Here is a 17,985-nt window from a genome sequence, read left to right on the forward strand (position 1 = left end):
TACTGTATAATTTAATATACTCCATAACTTAACAAAGTGAGTTTTATATTGCATATAATTTATAACCAAAACACAGCCACATTAAGTAAGACAGTTGAACAATTAGCACGGCTTCCACAAGTTAGGGACATGTAGGTATAGCAATCAATATAATGAAATTTAGTGTCTCTACCTTAGACAGATTGGTCCTTTAATAGGGAAAAGGCTGCCAGAGGAGGTAGAGAGAAATAAAGTAATCAGTAAAGAAAAGAATGTATAGGTATAAGATTAAAGAGAAAAGCAGCAAAAAATAGTCTTGTAACATAAACTTCTGCTATCACAAATATTTCTGCTGTCTATCCCCTCCTGGAATCACATACGATTCTTTTTTTGGAGGGGGGTGTCTCTCAAACCTTTAATATGGCACGTTGTTCACCCTTAAACAGCTACAGTATTACTCCAAGATACTTTGGGCCTTTTCATACATTTAAAAATCACTCCCTGTATAGTATTCATGGAACCACAGCTGCAGTGTGGAAGCTAACATGTATCTCTACAATGCTATGAAATCAGCCATCAGTAATTTAAAAGGGAGAATGCCCTCTCTTGTCCCAAGCATGGCTGTTTGCTGTTTCGAGATAACTCTATATTCTCTGCAGGGCTAATCAAAGTAGAGAGATAATATATTTGGTCAGTTTTGCCCTAAATACCTGGCTTGCACTGGGTTTTCACTTTAGGCTTGTGTCGCTCCGAAGTCAGTGCACATCAGAACCAATGCTGCATGCGGGCTCACAAGCAGAAGAATAAAATGACTACAGTGGTGCCTTGGTACTCAAATACCTTGGTTCCCAAATGTTGAAAACCCAGAATTAAGTGTTTCGGTTTTTGAACGTTTTTGGGAAGCCGAATGTCTGATGCAGCTGTCGGCTATTGTTTCCAGTTTGGTGTAGTGGTTAAGAGCGGCAGACTCGTAATCTGGGGAACCGGGTTCGTTTCTGCACTCCTCCACATGCAGCTGCTGGGTGACCTTGGGCTAGTCACACTTCTCTGAAGTCTCTCAGCCCCACTCACCTCACAGAGTGTTTGTTGTGGGGGAGGAAGGGAAAGGAGAATGTTAGCCGCTTTGAGACTCCTTCGGGTAGTGAAAAGCGGGATATCAAATCTAAACTCTTCTTCTTCTTCTTCTTCTTTCCGGGGCACCTGCACCAGTCAGAAAGCTGCGCCTTGGTTTTCGAACATTTCGGAAGTCAAAGTTTGGTGCTGTTGTAGGAACTTCAAGCGTTTCCATTATGAAAAGTCATGTTTTAAGAAGTCCCAAAGAAGGCAAGAAGATAATGAGCGCAGAGATTTATAGAAGATAAGGAATAAGAACCTCGGGAGAGGACAGAAAGCAAAACCAGACTTTTCCTCGGCTGCACGATGACCACCACCCCACACAAATACAGAGGTACCGGTATCTCGGTTCTTGAACGCAATCCATTCTAGAAGACCGTTCGACTTCTGAAACGTTCGAAAACCAAGGTGCAAAGGGCTGGCTGCAAGTTCAATTGGAAAAATGGAAAAATATGCAGCAGAAGTTGATTGACTTCCAAGGTGTGTTCAAAAACGGAAGCAATTACTTCCGGGTTTTGGGCATTTGAAAACTGAAACGTTCAGCTTCCGAGACATTTGAAAACCACTGTAATTCAAAAGAGGGACACAGGTTGACTCAACAGAGAAGAATGTGAATAGTTATGTTTAGATATGTGTCTACGTCTACATAATGAAAACCAAATATGCCAAGCAACATTACTCAACAAGTAGCTTGATAAACACTGAGCTTAGTTAGGAAAAGTGCTCTTTTCAAAAGCTGACATTACTCACATGCACACAAACACACACATGGACTTGATATTTGGAACATACTCACCCTGGATTATACAGCATCACTGCTGAGAGGTTTTCACAAGATTTTGAAAGATCTGACATAGACAAACTGAAGGAAGAAAGCAGTCCACTCTAATAAGACAGCAGAAGATCAAATAATTACTTACTACTAATATCAAAGTACATTTTCCTTAAAACTGTTCACATTTCCCCAGACAAAATATGCATTAATCTCGTAATGCAAATTAGGGCAACGTGCCTATCTAATGCAAAAAATGCATCAATAAGGGACATAGCCCAACTCACCTTTCTTTTCTCTCTCAATTTGGCTGCTTCCTTCGGATGATTGAAACGAAACATATTTGTTCTCCCAAGTAATATTACAGCACCTGGTAAGAAAGAAACATACCATAATTCAATTGACTACATAACACATTAAGGGAGCTTTTTTGAAGGAGTACAGATTCTGAACACACACACACACACACACACTGACCGTATTCACATCTAACACTAAACATTTCAAACAAGCCTGTGTTCAGATGACATGAGAAGGCGGCACATTCGAGCAATCTCTGTAAGACATAGTTTTGCTTACCAGGACATGTAAACTAGGCCAATTAGTTTGCTCCATCAAGTAAAAAAGCAAAACAGAGCCAAAAAAATTAGGTGCAGAGAACTGCCAATGTTTCAAATTTAATATACTTAAGCTTATGTTCTCCTTCACTACTGCTTTAAAATGAATTTAATAAAGAACAGAAGGGTCTTGCCTACCCATTTTTGAACACGTCAAAGCAACTTATTGGCAGCAAACGTTATCTCTCAATACTATTCTTATACGTGCCCTCAAGGCCTTTTGAAGGGATCAAAGTGGAATAAACAAGTGCTTCAGTTACCACAGCCATATACATTATTACCCTTTTCCTGAAAGTTTGCCATTTTTTCCAATAAAATGAAACACACACACTTTCATATATATTTTCAAAAGAGAAAAGTATGTGGGAAATGCATGTGCATTTCAGTTTTAAATGTTCTGCTTCTGTAAGCATTTTTTCTAAAAAAAAATAGTAATTCATAAACAGAAAATACTTCGAAAAGAATTATCTTCATGACACCCTTTTTTAAAATGTCAGGTATGCAATTGTCCATCAAAACAAGTTTCAGAAGGGAAAAAACTCTTTTCAAATTACCCCAAGAACTTTTTCCATCTGTAGTAAGCTAGCATCACCCAGCGAGTGGAGCACCTCCACCCCACCTAATACTTTTCCCCACCCCAGTTGGGCACAAGAGAGGCTGGATTGCAGTGCTAGGCTGGCATCCTAACTATGGATCCGAACTATGGAAACTATGGATTCCATAGGACTTACTCCCAGTTATGTGGGGCTCAGAGTGCAGCCTTATGCAGTTAGCTTGCCTCTAAAAGTCATAAAGATATATTGCACAGCAATCCACTTGGATTTCAACTGTCTAGATGAGGATACTGACATGAAATATTTCCCTCAGATGTGAGCATACCCAGTGCTTCTTGCCCTATAAAAATAGGCGCCAGTACTCACCATGAAGTTGTTACAGTAAGTGCCACACTTTTTAACAACAAAAAGAAGTGCAAGTACTACATACCATTGAGTACCCCCTGGAAAAAAAGCACTGAGCATGCCCCCTCTCACATCCACATTAAATTAGGAACGTAATTTTAAATGACAGGATTTCTAGAGAACTTTTGTAATTAAAATGCAGAGTGAGGTCATATTCCATAATGGGCAAACACATATGTAATCCAAGCAACAGCGAGGAGCAGAAAACCTCCCTACTCGTTCAACCATGTGGCATTCGAGTGATAAAGAACAAGGAAGAAAAGAAGCAGCGTAACAGGACAGGCTTGTCCTGGCTCAACCATTCGGTTGAGAACAATAGTAGGCCTGGGGAGACACCAAGCACAAATAATCATAGTACAGTGGAACCTTGGTTCTCGAACTTAATCCATCTTGGAACTCCGTTCAACTCCCGTAACGTTCAAAAATCAAGGAGTGGCTCCCAATTAGTGCAGGAGCCCCAGAAACAATAGCCGACAGCCACATCGGACATTCGGCTTCTGAAAAACGTTCGAAAACCGGAACACTTACTTCCAGGTTTTCGGCATCTGGGAGTCAATTTGTTCGTCAGCTAAGCCGTTCGAGAACCAAGGTTCCACTGTATTTAGCCAAGAGAGAAATGTGAATGTGTTGAATGGCATGCAGGCCTATGTAAGCCCCACACACAAGGTTCAGAAAGCAATGTGTAACAAGGCAACTTGAACCCATCTCAGCTGGCTCCATGCTGCTTTTCGTACCCAGAGAGACTTGACCCAGTAGCCAACGGCAAAAGGTAGCAGAGTACGATTGCCAGAATGGGGAACCTGCAGCCTTTTTGGTGTAGCTGGACTCCAGCTATCATCAGCTGCAGCCAGCATGCCCAATGGTCACAGTTGCTGAAAGCTGCAGTCAACAACACTGTTGGGGTCCCTTATGTATTTCCTGGCTCCAGATTAGAGACTCACAGCAAATTGTGCAGTCTGACACCATCAGTTCTAAGTTCTGAGGTTCTCCTAATGCACAAAACAAAATGCACCAGCTTGTTTCTGAACAACTACTTCCAGAGCCAATCAAATCAGCATGGTCCGCTTCTCAGTTTAAAAACACAGGTGGGGAGACATTCTAAAAATGAGCAGAATTAGGACAATCCCGGGGAACATAAGAAAATTGAAACATGGGATTTCAGCTTCTTTGATTTCACTCTCTCTGGTGTCAAAAGTGCAGCCCCAATCGTTACCCTTCAGTTTGATCTGTTCGCTCCAAACAAAAGCAGATGCTATCGAGTCATCTTTCCATGTTATGCCTTAATTATTCTTGGAACAGCTCAAACAGTTTTCTTGACTTGGAGAGATAAAAGAGTGCTCTAGAGGTTCCAGCTACAAACTAGATCACATTCTGTAAATATCATGAAATACCATGTGCTCTGGAAAAACTATTTAAATAATTCAGTAGGGCAAAAGGAGGTGATAAAAAGGAGGGGTGATTTGTGTTTTTAAAGATGAAGAGGCAAATACTGTTTGCGAGTTGGTTTGGAAGACTTCCTGTATAAATACTCAATCTTGAATCCTCATTGCCAGTTAAACACACTGAGTGCAGCATCTTTGGTTAATTCTATCAATCCATTTATATTTCGGCCACTTCAACATTTCCAGCAATTTCCACTAAATAGAGCAGAATTGCATTTTTTAAAAAAACACTACAGCTTATGGATGAAAGCAAACGCCAAAAAACAAACATAATCTCAATGCAACATGGCTCAGAACAATTTTCTTCGCATATTTCCATCCAAGGACCCTTTTTTGAAAAGTAATATGCCCAATTCACTATGGAAATTAAAATGTAATAGAGATTGTATGACAAATATACTTTGCAAACTATGCCAAACTGCTTCTTGGAAAGGCAGAATCCAGTGTTTTCTTTCAATTCAAAATTATGGTAACATTGCCCACTGCACTTTATCGCAGTCTAATCTTAAAGAAGATTTACTGTTCATAAAACTTTATGCAGCAAAGCTATTTCAATGCTATCACCGTAATTTATGCTATGCACCAGACTGGCCTTCCTTTCAATTGGGATATTTTTTTATGAAACTATAGTCAAGGGTCCCAGCTGGTTACAATTCTGCCAGCTAACACTGTAAAATAGTTTTCTCTCTTAACTCTTTCATATGCTTGTTACTTCACAAAGCGTTTCTCATCCTTTGTGCCATCCTGAAAGTTAAATTTACTATTTTCCTTTAAAAAGCTCAGAGAGTGATTTAAGCACACTCGCTCAGCTGTTTTGAAATAATGGCAAAAAGCAGCTCTAAATGGCACATTTATATTCCAGCCCTATAAAGATTCACACACATGCTTCCCCAAGCATATAGGGAGTGAGTCTCAGGCTGCAGACTGACTGACTGTGCAACTGAAGCCCTTATGACTTTGCAGGAATAGAATGTGGCCACAACATTTGCTTATACATGGAAGAAAGTAAATTCTTAAAAAAGAAAGAAAGAATTAACATCTTGAGAGAAGAGATGGCACTGATGCTGACTGCACAGCATTTCTGAGTCTTCTTAACTATTCAGAGCTTGTAAAGCACTCAGAGGACATGGTTGATTGAGTGGTCTATCAATGCCAAAAAACCAAAACTGCAATGCTGATGTGAACACTTGTAACAGCACGACACGGAGTTCCACGCAAAGTTTGCATCTCTATCTGAACCAGGGTAACAATGATTTGTGCAAGCCATATTTCACTTGCTAACCAGGGTTACAAGTCCAGTTCAAACTACAGCTTGCAATCCTCCTCTTTGGGCAAATTGGGACGGTTCAGATGTGGTGGCAAACAAAGAGAATTAGGAGAGGGAATCAAATGGAGAAGGAGAGATCGTTCAAGCTTGTTTACGTATCACCAATCCAAATTCTGGTGTTACATCTGAACCGCCCAGCATTTCCGAAGCTCAACCAGGATTTCTTCGCTTGATTTCAAATGGCTTTTTAGGGTTAATTTTGAATGATGCCAATTTCAGTGCACATATCATGCTCATCATCTTTAACATTAAAAAGGGGTTATGCAGGAAGGAAGAGTGAAGAGAAATCAGCATGCCTATATCATGCCAGTAAATTAAATGTATTCTGCCTGCATTGGATGACATTTCCTTTAACTAATGTTAATTAGTTTATAGTTGAAAATCTAGATCGCAAGTCCACTGGGGTGGAACTATGTCATGTATATGTTTATGGGCTCACAAATAAGCATTCTTGGTGGCTGTGTTTTGCTTCCTCTGCAGATTCACCAAAGCATGAGCCAGTATTTTTTCATGGAAATGGGATCAGATGCTCTTATTCAACTAGGCTTTGGGTGGCTAAAGCAGAATACTGTATTTAACATATTATTAACTAACCAAACCTCTTCAGATGGTAGTTTACTCAATGCCAAATACACTAAGTTCTTACACAGTGTTTTCTAGTAAAATTGGTATCTAATATGGAATGACAACCACTCCTCATTATTTTAAGTCCTAACTCTAACATGAATCAAACAATTGTAGCATTGGAAGGGACTCCAAGGGTCATCTAGTCCAACCCCCTGCAATGCAGGAATCTCATCCATGACAGAGGGCCATCCATCCTCTGCTTAAAAACCTTCAAGAAAGGAGAATCCACAACCTCCTGAGGGAGACTGTTCCATTGTCGAACAGATCTTACTGTCAGAAAATTCTTCTTGATATTTAGTCGGAATCTCCTTTCTTGTAACTTGAATCCACTGGTTCGAGTCCTACCCTAAAGAGCAGAACAAGCTTGCTCCCTCCTCCATGTGACAGCCCTTGAGATATTTGAAGATGGCTATCATATCTCCTCTCAATCTCCTCTTTTCCAGGCTAAACATACCCAGCTCCTTCAACCATTCCTCATAAGGCTTGGTTTCCAGACCCTTTATCATCTTGGTTGCCCTCCTCTGTACATGCTCCAGCTTGTCAATATCCTTCTTAAATTGTGGCGCCCAGAACTGGACACAGTATTCCAGGTGTGGTCTGCCCAAGGCGGAATACAGTGATACTATTACTTCCCTTGACCTGGACACTGCACTTCTGTTGATGAAGCCTAGAATAGCATTAGCTTTTTTTGCTGCTGCATCACACTGTAGACTCATGTTAAACTTGTGGTCCACTAAGACCCCAAGATCCTTTTCACATGGACTGCTAGTAAGCCAGGTGTCCCCCATCTTATATTTGTGCATTTGGTTCTTTCTGTCTAAGGGCAGAACCTTACATTTGTCCTTATTGAAATTCATGTAGAAATAAAAATATTAAAAGAAGCACCTGATATCATTTTTATGCATTTTTGCTTTTCTCTGCCAATGAGCCTTCTTCACATTCATCATCAAATGCTACTTTTCCTGCAAAATATATGACCCTCCAAACACATAATATAGAATACCGTTCCCAAGAAGACAACTTGCTACTACATGCCCTTTGGTTTTTACTCTACAAGATCTCACATGTAACACCATGCAAGATATCTGCTTTCAGGATGGAGAACAAGGTAATCCCAGATTTATTAAACTCTAGGAGCTTAATTTTATTTTTTAAGGGGCAGCATTTGGATTTATTCCTGGTCCCCACCCCACCCCCTAGTTTTGGCTATATTTTAATGAATGAAAAGCAGTTCCACTTTTCTTGCATTTGGCTATGCTAAATTTAAAAGACACATTCATGCCATCTCAATTAATTTTGACAAAGGCACAGTAGCCAATTACAAGGCATGCCAGTATAGTCCCCACAACTCTCCCAAAGTGTTTAACACATTTTCGATGCATGGTAATTTTAAAAGGAAAGTAGATTGTTAAGTGCAAAAGGAGCTAATCAGAAATATCTGAAGCAGGTATTTAAAGGTGCTGTGACTTCAGACTGTAAGATTAAACACTATTTAAGAAACAGTGCTAAAACATGCATAATGAAAGCTAGCATGAAGACTTTCCAGCTTGTGAAGTGTGATTTGGTGTACATGTTGCTGCCGTCTATCTACATTTAAGTTGATTGTCTTGGTTACTCCAGACTCTAAAGTTTTCTTCCAAAACACAGCTTCTCAAAGTTAAGCCTATGAAGATATGAAGGAGGCTGGGGAGAACTTTTTCGGCCTTCCCAATTTCATATATACAAAAGCGAAGTCTGATAGATTGGTTAGCAGCACTCGTAAAGAAACACAGCGAGCAGGATAGAAAGGATCAGGAGTGTGCTTCAATAACCTTGGGGAAGAAACACAAGGGGGGAAATGTTAAAAATAATAAGGTGTTCTGTTAGGTGTCAATACTCAAGCACTGTAGGCCACTTGGGTATATCCACCTTAAAACCAGTTTAGTGGAGAAACTGATGAAAGGTCTTGCAATCCCCAGAGCAACTGCCTGGGCATTGTTTGCAACACTCAAAAATACAGCAGTCTAGCAAGCTACCATCTCTTCCCCTCATCTGAATAATACTCAACAACTACAAGGCAGCTGTTGTACTGAGAGAAGAATTGCAGTGTAATCCCCTTCTTTCAAGGGAGTAGTGGAAAATGAAATTGAACAGCTGAGCACCATTGCAGTGACAGCTTTAGTGCAAACACCGAGTCCAATAAACAGTCACCCCCAAACTCAATCCAGGCCACCAATCATTTCCCTCTTTTTCTGGAATGGCCCAGTGGCCACACTTGAACTGCATGGAGATTACAAGCCAGTCTGATGATCCCTAAAATATCTAGAACGTGTGGACATGTGTGAGGGTGGGGTGGGGGTTGGTGGGTGTCTAAATAGAGATTATCAACTGTTGGCATCCTCTGTCTTGGAGGCAATGGAGGAGTGCACTTTTGGGGGTGAAGTCAAACACTGGAGAGTTAGAGCTTCGGCTGTGGTTGTAGAGACCAATACGTGAGAGACATGTTTTATTGCAGCTAGGGCAGACGAAAGCATCCAGTTATGCCATGGTGCATCTGCAGCAGCACACATACTAAATAAACACAATATGTGTTGTACTTCTAATCACTGTATCATTTGCACAACAAAAACAGAGGCTTGATATTTAACAGAAATTTTTATATAGAAAAAGAACAGCAAAGGAAATAAGATCTCAAAATACAATGGATTTTCATTGCAAAGAAGAAAAGAAATGTATAGATACCTTGGTTGAGTTGTATGGCCTCTGTGATCTGAATTCCATTTACAGAACATTGTGCTCCACTCAGTGGTATTAAATTAACTGTTCCATTGAAATGTTCAAAGATGCAGTGCTCACTTTCCAAATCGAGGCCATGAAGGACTATGAAATGAAAACATTTTTCTTCTATTAATAAACAAGAAGATAAGCCCAGGTGCTTATGATACACAATTTAAAAATCTATTGACTCTCATCCTATTCATTGGAAAAAGAGATTCCTGATTTTTAAGCATCTTTTTGCATTGTGTGTGTGTTTACAAACAAGAGAGAGAGAGAGAGAGAGAGAGAGAGAGAGAGAGAGAGAGAGAGAGAGAGAGAGAGATGTTGTATCTGGGAATTTCCTGCTGCAACCAAAAGGGCTCCCTTTTCTTAAGAGGCAGGACCCTGATGCAGCAGAGACTCTCACATTGTTAACTGGATGCTCCTGTAGGCAAGAAGTTTTCCCACCCCCCCACCCCCGTTTTAGGAAGATAACTCAGACAGGGTTTCTCCCCCACCCCTTATTTCATTTACCAATATCCTGTTCTGATGCAGCATCTTCTCTGCCAACGTGTGTTTGTCCCTCCTACAGAGAAGAGTAAAACTTATTTACTATGGCACAAAAATAAAATGATTCCACATAGAACAACAGATAAAAACTGCTAATGAATTAAAGAGCTTTTATCAAGGAAATATTGTTTTCGTTACTGTTCCTCCTTAACAGGCAAGAAAGAGCATCTTGAAAGTTTCCAAGCAGCATCAATTCATGGCCACAGCAAAATGAATGAACCAATATGCTCCACTAGGGTGCCATTCATCTGTCATTGACTCTTGGGACAGATACAGGCAGTACTGACTGATACTTTTATACTAAACAAATTAGAGTACCTAACAGTTGATGTCACATTATTGCAGGCAAGTAATGGATGCTTAGCTTATTTAGACAACAGATTAACACTATCATTAAAATTGCCCATTTAGAAACGGGAAGGCAAATAAATATTGAGTTACCTTCAGGTGATACAAGATGATGCCAGTACTGAGAAGATCATCATCAATGCCTATTAGGTGAGGCAGCTCGGAATCTAGCACAACACCAATTCCTTCCTTCCTTAGAGCCAAAGTTTGCTCCTGCAAAAATAAACAGAAAAAAGCTACTTACTGGATTTATTTCTGTATGTGAATTCTACTGTCATAATAGTTAAAGAGAAAAAAGTGAGTGAAATCACCATGGCAGGAAAAAAGGAAAGATGATAGGCTACACAACACAAGATCTTACTATTCAATGTGACTGTTTCTTTATTGGAAAAGAAACAGCCCAGTTATTTCTAAATAAGCAAACAGACAAATAAAAAATGTATTGCAGCTTTTGACACTTAGCTGTTTAAGGACAAAAAGAATTATCTATCCTATGATCCTGGTGCAGATAGCACCCTGGTTTATTATTAAGTACCGGTATTTATTTTATACCACTTCTCTGTTATAAAATACCCACAACACAGCTTACAAAAATCAAGATCTAGAATAATGCCGCACAAACAAACAGTAAGAGAAAAAGCTTTTGGAAACTGCAACAAAAAGCAGGAAACTAGCAGAATAGCCCTCTTTTATATAAACCAAATTGGGGGGGGGGAACCTCAGCGGTCATTGCTACTGTTAAACCTCGAACAACTCAAGACTTCGTGGGACTGATTACACCAACACTAATTTGAGATTCAAAGGCTTTGGTATCAGAAGGTATTTAACCCAGGTTGTTGTTGTTGTTCAGTCGTTCAGTCGTGTCCGACTCTTCATGACCCCATGGACCAGAGTACGCCAGGCACGCCTATCCTTCACTGCCTCTCGCAGTTTGGCCAAACTCATGTTAGTAGCTTCAAGAACACTGTCCAACCATCTCATCCTCTGTCGTCCCCTTCTCCTTGTGCCCTCCATCTTTCCCAACATCAGGGTCTTTTCTAGGGATTCTTCTCTTCTCATGAGGTGGCCAAAGTACTGGAGCCTCAACTTCAGGATCTGTCCTTCTAGTGAGTACTCAGGGCTGATTTCTTTGAGAATGGATAGGTTTGATCTTCTTGCAGTCCACGGGACTCTCAAGAGTCTCCTCCAGCACCATAATTCAAAAGCATCAATTCTACGGCGATCAGCCTTCTTTATGGTCCAGCTCTCACTTCCGTACATTACTACTGGGAAAACCATAGCTTTAACTATACGGACTTTTGTCGGCAAGGTGATGTCTTTGCTTTTTAAGATGCTGTCTAGGTTTGTCATTGCTTTTCTCCCAAGAAGCAGGCGTCTTCTGATTTCGTGACTGCTGTCACCATCTGCAGTGATCATGGAACCCAAGAAAGTGAAATCTCTCACTGCCTCCATTTCTTCCCCTTCTATTTGCCAGGAGGTGATGGGACCAGTGGCCATGATCTTAGTTTTTTTGATGTTGAGCTTCAGACCATATTTTGCGCTCTCTTCTTTCACCCTCATTAAAAGGTTCTTCAATTCTTCCTCACTTTCTGCCATCAAGGTAGTATCATCAGCATATCTGAGGTTGTTGATATTTTTTCCGGCAATCTTAATTCCAGTTGGGGATTCATCCAGTCCAGCCTTTCGCATGATGTATTCTGCATATAAGTTAAATAAGCAGGGAGACAATATACAGCCTTGTCGTACTCCTTTCCCAATTTTGAACCAATCAGTTGTTCCATATCCAGTTCTAACTGTAGCTTCTTGTCCCACATAGAGATTTCTCAGGAGGCAAATGAGGTGATCCGGCACTCCCATTTCTTTAAGAACTTGCCATAGTTTGCTGTGGTCGACACAGTCAAATGCTTTTGCATAATCAATGAAGCAGAAGTAGATGTTTTTCTGGAACTCTCTGGCTTTCTCCATAATCCAGCGCATGTTTGCAATTTGGTCTCTGGTTCCTCTGCCCCTTCGAAATCCAGCTTGCACTTCTGGGAGTTCTCGGTCCACATACTGCTTAAGCCTGCCTTGTAGAATTTTAAGCATAACCTTGCTAGCGTGTGAAATGAGTGCAATTGTGCGGTAGTTGGAGCATTCTTTGGCACTGCCCTTCTTTGGGATTGGGATGTAGACTGATCTTCTCCAATCCTCTGGCCACTGCTGAGTTTTCCAAACTTGCTGGCATATTGAGTGCAGCACCTTAACAGCATCCTCTTTTAATATTTTAAATAGTTCAGCTGGAATATCATCACTTCCACTGGCCTTGTTGTTAGCAAGGCTTTCTAAGGCCCATTTGACTTCACTCTCCAGGATGTCTGGCTCAAGGTCAGCAACCACATTTCCTGGGGTGTATGAGACCTCCATATCTTTCTGGTATAATTCCTCTGTGTATTCTTGCCACCTCTTCTTGATGTCTTCTGCTTCTGTTAGGTCCTTTCCACTTTTGTCCTTAATTGTGGTAATCTTTGTACGAAATGTTCCTTTCATATCTCCAATTTTCTTGAATAAATCTCTGGTTTTTCCCATTCTGTTATTTTCCTCTATTTCTTTGCATTGCTCGTTTAGAAAGGCCCTCTTGTCTCTCCTTGCTATTCTTTGGAAATCTGCATTCAATTTCCTGTATCTTTCACGATCTCCTTCGCATTTTGCTTGTCTTCTCTCCCCCGCTATTTGTAAGGCCTCATTGGTCAGCCACTTTGCTTTCTTGCATTTCTTTTTCATTGGGATAGTTTTCGTTGCTGTCTCCTGTATAATGTTACGAGCCTCCATCCACAGTTCTTCAGGTACTCTATCCACCAAATCTAAATCCTTGAACCTGTTCTTCACTTCAACTGTGTATTCATAAGGAATTTGATTTAGATTGAATCTTACTGGCCCAGTGGTTTTTCCTACTTTCTTCAGTTTAAGCTGGAATTTTGCTATAAGAAGCTGATGATCTGAGCCACAGTCAGCTCCAGGTCTTGTTTTTGCTGAGTGTATAGAGCTTCTCCATCTTTGGCTGCAGAGAATATAATCAATCTGATTTCGATGTTGCCCATCTGGTGATGTCCATGTGTAGAGTCGTCTCTTGTGTTGTTGGAAAAGAGTGTTTGTGATGACCAGCTTGTTCTCTTGACAGAACTCTATTAGCCTTTGCCCTGCTTCATTTTGATCTCCAAGGCCAAACTTGCCAGTTGTTCCTTTTATCTCTTGACTTCCTACTTTAGCATTCCAATCCCCTATAATGAGAAGAACATCCTTCTTTGGTGTCATTTCTATAAGGTGTTGTAAGTCTTCATAGAATTGATCAATTTCGGTTTCTTCAGCACTGGTAGTTGGTGCATAAACTTGGATTACTGTGATGTTAAAAGGACTGCCTTGGATTCGTATCGAGATCATTCTATCATTTTTGAAGTTGCATCCCAGTACAGCTTTCGCCACTCTTTTGTTGACTATGAGGGCCACTCCATTTCTTTTACGGGATTCCTGCCCACAGTAGTAGATATGATAGTCATCCAAACTGAATTCGCCCATTCCTGTCCATTTTAGTTCACTGATGCCTAGGATGTCAATGTTTATTCTTGCCATCTCATTTTTTACCACATCCAGCTTACCAAGGTTCATGGTTCTTACATTCCAGGTTCCTATGCAATACTTTTCTTTTAACCCAGGTAGGCAATAGCATAGGGAGAAAGGTTTGCAAGTGTTAAGTTCTCCTTGGACAATTCCTGCGAACTGTATAGTGAAAAGTGAAAAATCAATGTCTCCTGCAGGTTTCATACCTGATTTGATTAGTTGTTAAGAAGTTAAAACAGGCTAGATTGTCATGCTAATCTGATTTAGCCAAAAGCAATTGCAATCCATGCTGCAAAATAAGTTTCTTTTGAGCTATAAACCATTACTGTTGTCTATAATTTAGCTTGTTTGGTTTATGGCTACCTGGTAATTTGCAGCTAATACCAATTGATTAAGAAGCGATCAGGTTACAAAGAGAAACCAGCTGAGCACCTATAAATGTTCTTTGCAAATGATTTAAGTATGCTTACTATCATTACCAGTCATTATTCAGTTCTCTTGTAATGTAACAGAAGATTCTATTGGTTCCAAGCAAAACAAGTAGATAAAATTTATAACATTAAAACAATATAAAAATGAGAGAAGTACAATTTAACACAGCAGAACTAAATTAGTCTTCTGTCCTATATAACAGCCTCAGGAAAATGTGCTGACATGCTGTGAGATATTGAGATCTTCGTTATGATAGGCATTGTAATGTTAAATCAGGCATGGAAGAGAAATGTTGGGGCTACTGTCAACTGATTTCAAGTGGGCTGGATAGAACAAGCCTATTCACATCAATTCAGAAGGAAGTCTCATTGAATTCAGTGGAACTTACTCCCATGAAAGGGTACATAGCCCTGCACTCAATGTATACTGAATGTTGTTGTTGTTGTTTGTTTAGTCATTTAGTCGTGTCCGACTCTTCGTGACCCCATGGACCAGAGCACGCCAGGCACTCCTGTCTTCCACTGCCTCCCGCAGTTTGGTCAGACTCGTGTTGGTAGCTTCGAGAACACTGTCCAACCATCTCGTCCTCTGATCTTTCCCAACATCAGGGTCTTTTCCAGGGAGTCTTCTCTTCTCATGAGGTGGCCAAAGTATTGGAGCCTCAGCTTCAGGATCTGTCCTTCCAGTGAGCACTCAGGGCTGATTTCCTTCAGAATGGATAGGTTTGATCTTCTTGCAGTCCATGGGACTCTCAAGAGTCTCCTCCAGCACCATAATTCAAAAGCATCAATTCGCCTGCGGGCAGGTAGGGTCTCAGCCTGCATACCAGATGGAGCTGGTAGACAGCCGCCCTGGACACAGAATTAACCTGTGCCTCCATGGACAGCTGTGAGTCCAAAATGACCCCCAGGCTGCGCACCTGGTCCTTCAGGGGCACAGTTATCCTATTAAGGACCAGGGAGTCCCCCACACCCGCCTGTCCCCCCAAAACAGTACTTCTGTCTTGTCAGGATTCAACCTCAATCTGTTAGCTGCCATCCATCCTCCAACCGCCTCCAGGCACTCACACAGGACATTCACCACCTTCACTGGTTCTGATCTAAAAGAGAGATAGAGCTGGGTGTCATCCACATATTGATGAACACCCAGCCCAAACCCCCTGATGATCTCTCCCAGTGGCTTCATATAGATATTAAAAAGCATGGGGGAGAGGACGGAACCCTGAGGCACCCCACAAGTGAGAGCCCAGGGGTCTGAACACTGATCCCCCAACACCACTTTCTGGACGCACGGCCCTGGAGAAAGGAGCGGAACCACTGTATAACAGCCCCCCCCCAGCCCCCAGCCCCTCTAGACAGTCCAGAAGGATGTTATGGTCAATGGTGTCAAAGGCCGCTGAGAGATCCAGCAGAACTAGGAAACAGCTCTCACCTTTGTCCCTAGCTCGCCGGAGATCATCGACCAGCGCGACCAAGGCAGTTTCAGTCCCATGATGAAGCCTGAATCCTGATTGGAAGGGATCCAAATGGTCCGCATCCTCCAGGCGTGCTTGGAGTTGTTCAGCAACCACCCGCTCAATCACTTTGCCCAAGAATGGTAGATTTGAGACTGGGCAATAGTTGGCCATATTAGCCGGGTCTAAAGATGTTTTTTTTTAAGAAGTGGTTTAATGACCACCTCTTTCAGCGGGTCTGGGAAGACTCCCTCGCAGAGGGAAACATTCATCACCCTGCGGAGCCCATCACCCAGCCCTTCCTGACTCGTTTTTATTAGCCAGGATGGGCAAGGATCAAGGAGACAGGTGGTCGGTTTCACTCGTCCAAGCAGCCTCGATACAATCACTGCACAGGGATCAGAAATTATAATACCTGTTGAAGTAACTGATGAAGCCATTTCCACCTAACATTCTCCAAGAAATAAATGTTCATTTTCATCAGAGCTTATCTCAATGGCCCCACACTTAGGTTTTGAGTTGGATATGTCAAAAACTGCCTTATACCAAGTCGGTCCACTGGTGCATCTAGCTTCGTGCTGTTTACACGGACAAGCAGCAGCTTTGCAGGGTTTCAGACAGTACTCTCTCAAAGCTCTAACTGGAGATGCCAGGGCTTGAAGCATGAACCCCGTGCATGCAACACAAATGCTCTGCCACTGAGCTATATGGTCCATCCTCTTTGGAAACCTAATACAAAACAGCCATCGAAAGGTCAGAACACAGCAAACACAAAAAGTGTACTCGTGCTGGTTTCAAGTAAAAAGATCAAGTGTTTTCACGAAGACAGATGAAATGGCCTTTAAAAACCTATCAGTTTGATTTTGTGTGCCCATACCATAAACTAATTGGTGCTCTTGCTCTCTCAAATGTCATAGGTAATTGGCTGGTCAGATAGCTATGGATTTTGATATCTTTCATACTTCTACAAGCACACAAATCCTGCTTTGCACTCCATAACTGTTTCTTAAGCCACCCAATTTTATGTGCTCTGTTACTGATGCAATACAAATAAGTTTCAAAATAACCTCCAAGCTGAGCATTATGAGCTCCACTGTATTAACAATTACATTTTACCTTACAATGGGAAGCTGCACATAGCACAAAGGCCCATCCTCCTGTCCAGGGGCGTAGCAATGGGGTGGGGGGCAGTGCGCTCCCGGTGCCACATCTCCGGGGGTGACAAGGCATGTGGTTTGCCAGTGGCGGCACTCCAGCACCGTCCGTCCGGCGCTGGAACGGCGCCACCGGCAACCCGCTACGTAACACACATGTGTGGCATCGCTACGTACAACGCATGCGTCGTATGTAGCGATGCTGCGCATGCACACTACGTAGCAACGCCCTGCCCCCGGGCACACGTCATGTTTGCCGCTCCAGGTGCCTGAGCGGCTTCCTACGCCTCTGTTCCTATGTTCCAGAGGGGTATAAATTCACTAAGTAGTCTCATTCTTATGTTCAAAGCATTTGCAGAATCAGGAGCTAATTAGAACCATAATGATGGAAAGTTTAAACGCATTCTGACAGGTAATAAACATTTAAGTCTAAGATTTCCCCCCACTCTTGGTTACACTCAAAGACGCACCAAGGCTTTGCCATGGTACCACCTCCCACCCTATGCAGAGGACTCATTTTTTAATTCAAAAATTGGCGACTCCATAGAAAACGCAATCTAAAGAGACACTAAAATCAGTTCTCTTCTAGGCTTCAATTTCAAACACACTTAAAGCACAATTCTATTGCACCTACGTTGGTGGCTGGAGGAGGTTAGGATGGCAAGTAGTGATTCTTGGGCAGGGAGAAAGGAACTGCGGTGGCAGCGGGCAGAAAGCCCCCCGACTGGGCCTACTTTGAATCTGCTGGATCCCAAACTATGTGAATCCCCCAAGGGCTTGACCATCAGCCCCCTCAGCTGTATCACAATGGAGCTGGTGCAGTGAAAGGAGAAGAGCCTCTGTTTTCCACAAGGGAAAAGGT

General features: G+C 41.8%; 1 protein-coding gene across 10 annotated transcripts in view; it reads right to left on the reverse strand.

Annotated features, from left to right (window-relative positions):
* Positions 1-17,985, reverse strand: part of KIF16B (kinesin family member 16B) — a 94,664-nt gene that overhangs the window by 46,844 nt on the left and 29,835 nt on the right. For 6 of the 10 annotated variants that reach the window (XM_033142895.1, XM_033142893.1, XM_033142890.1 and 3 more), the window contains 6 exons: positions 10,584-10,703; positions 10,107-10,158; positions 9,558-9,695; positions 2,152-2,234; positions 1,889-1,977; positions 173-205 (listed from right to left, as the gene is read on the reverse strand). In XM_033142895.1, coding sequence (XP_032998786.1) covers positions 173-205; positions 1,889-1,977; positions 2,152-2,234; positions 9,558-9,695; positions 10,107-10,158; positions 10,584-10,703 — 515 coding nt within the window. Of the gene's footprint in view, positions 1-172; positions 206-1,888; positions 1,978-2,151; positions 2,235-9,557; positions 9,696-10,106; positions 10,159-10,583; positions 10,704-17,985 lie in introns of those variants that run through there. The other 4 variants (XM_033142894.1, XM_033142889.1, XM_033142896.1 and 1 more) reach the window with 3 other exon arrangements.

Source organism: Lacerta agilis, chromosome 3, assembly GCF_009819535.1.
Source record: "Lacerta agilis isolate rLacAgi1 chromosome 3, rLacAgi1.pri, whole genome shotgun sequence".
Taxonomy (NCBI): Eukaryota; Metazoa; Chordata; class Lepidosauria; order Squamata; family Lacertidae; genus Lacerta; species Lacerta agilis.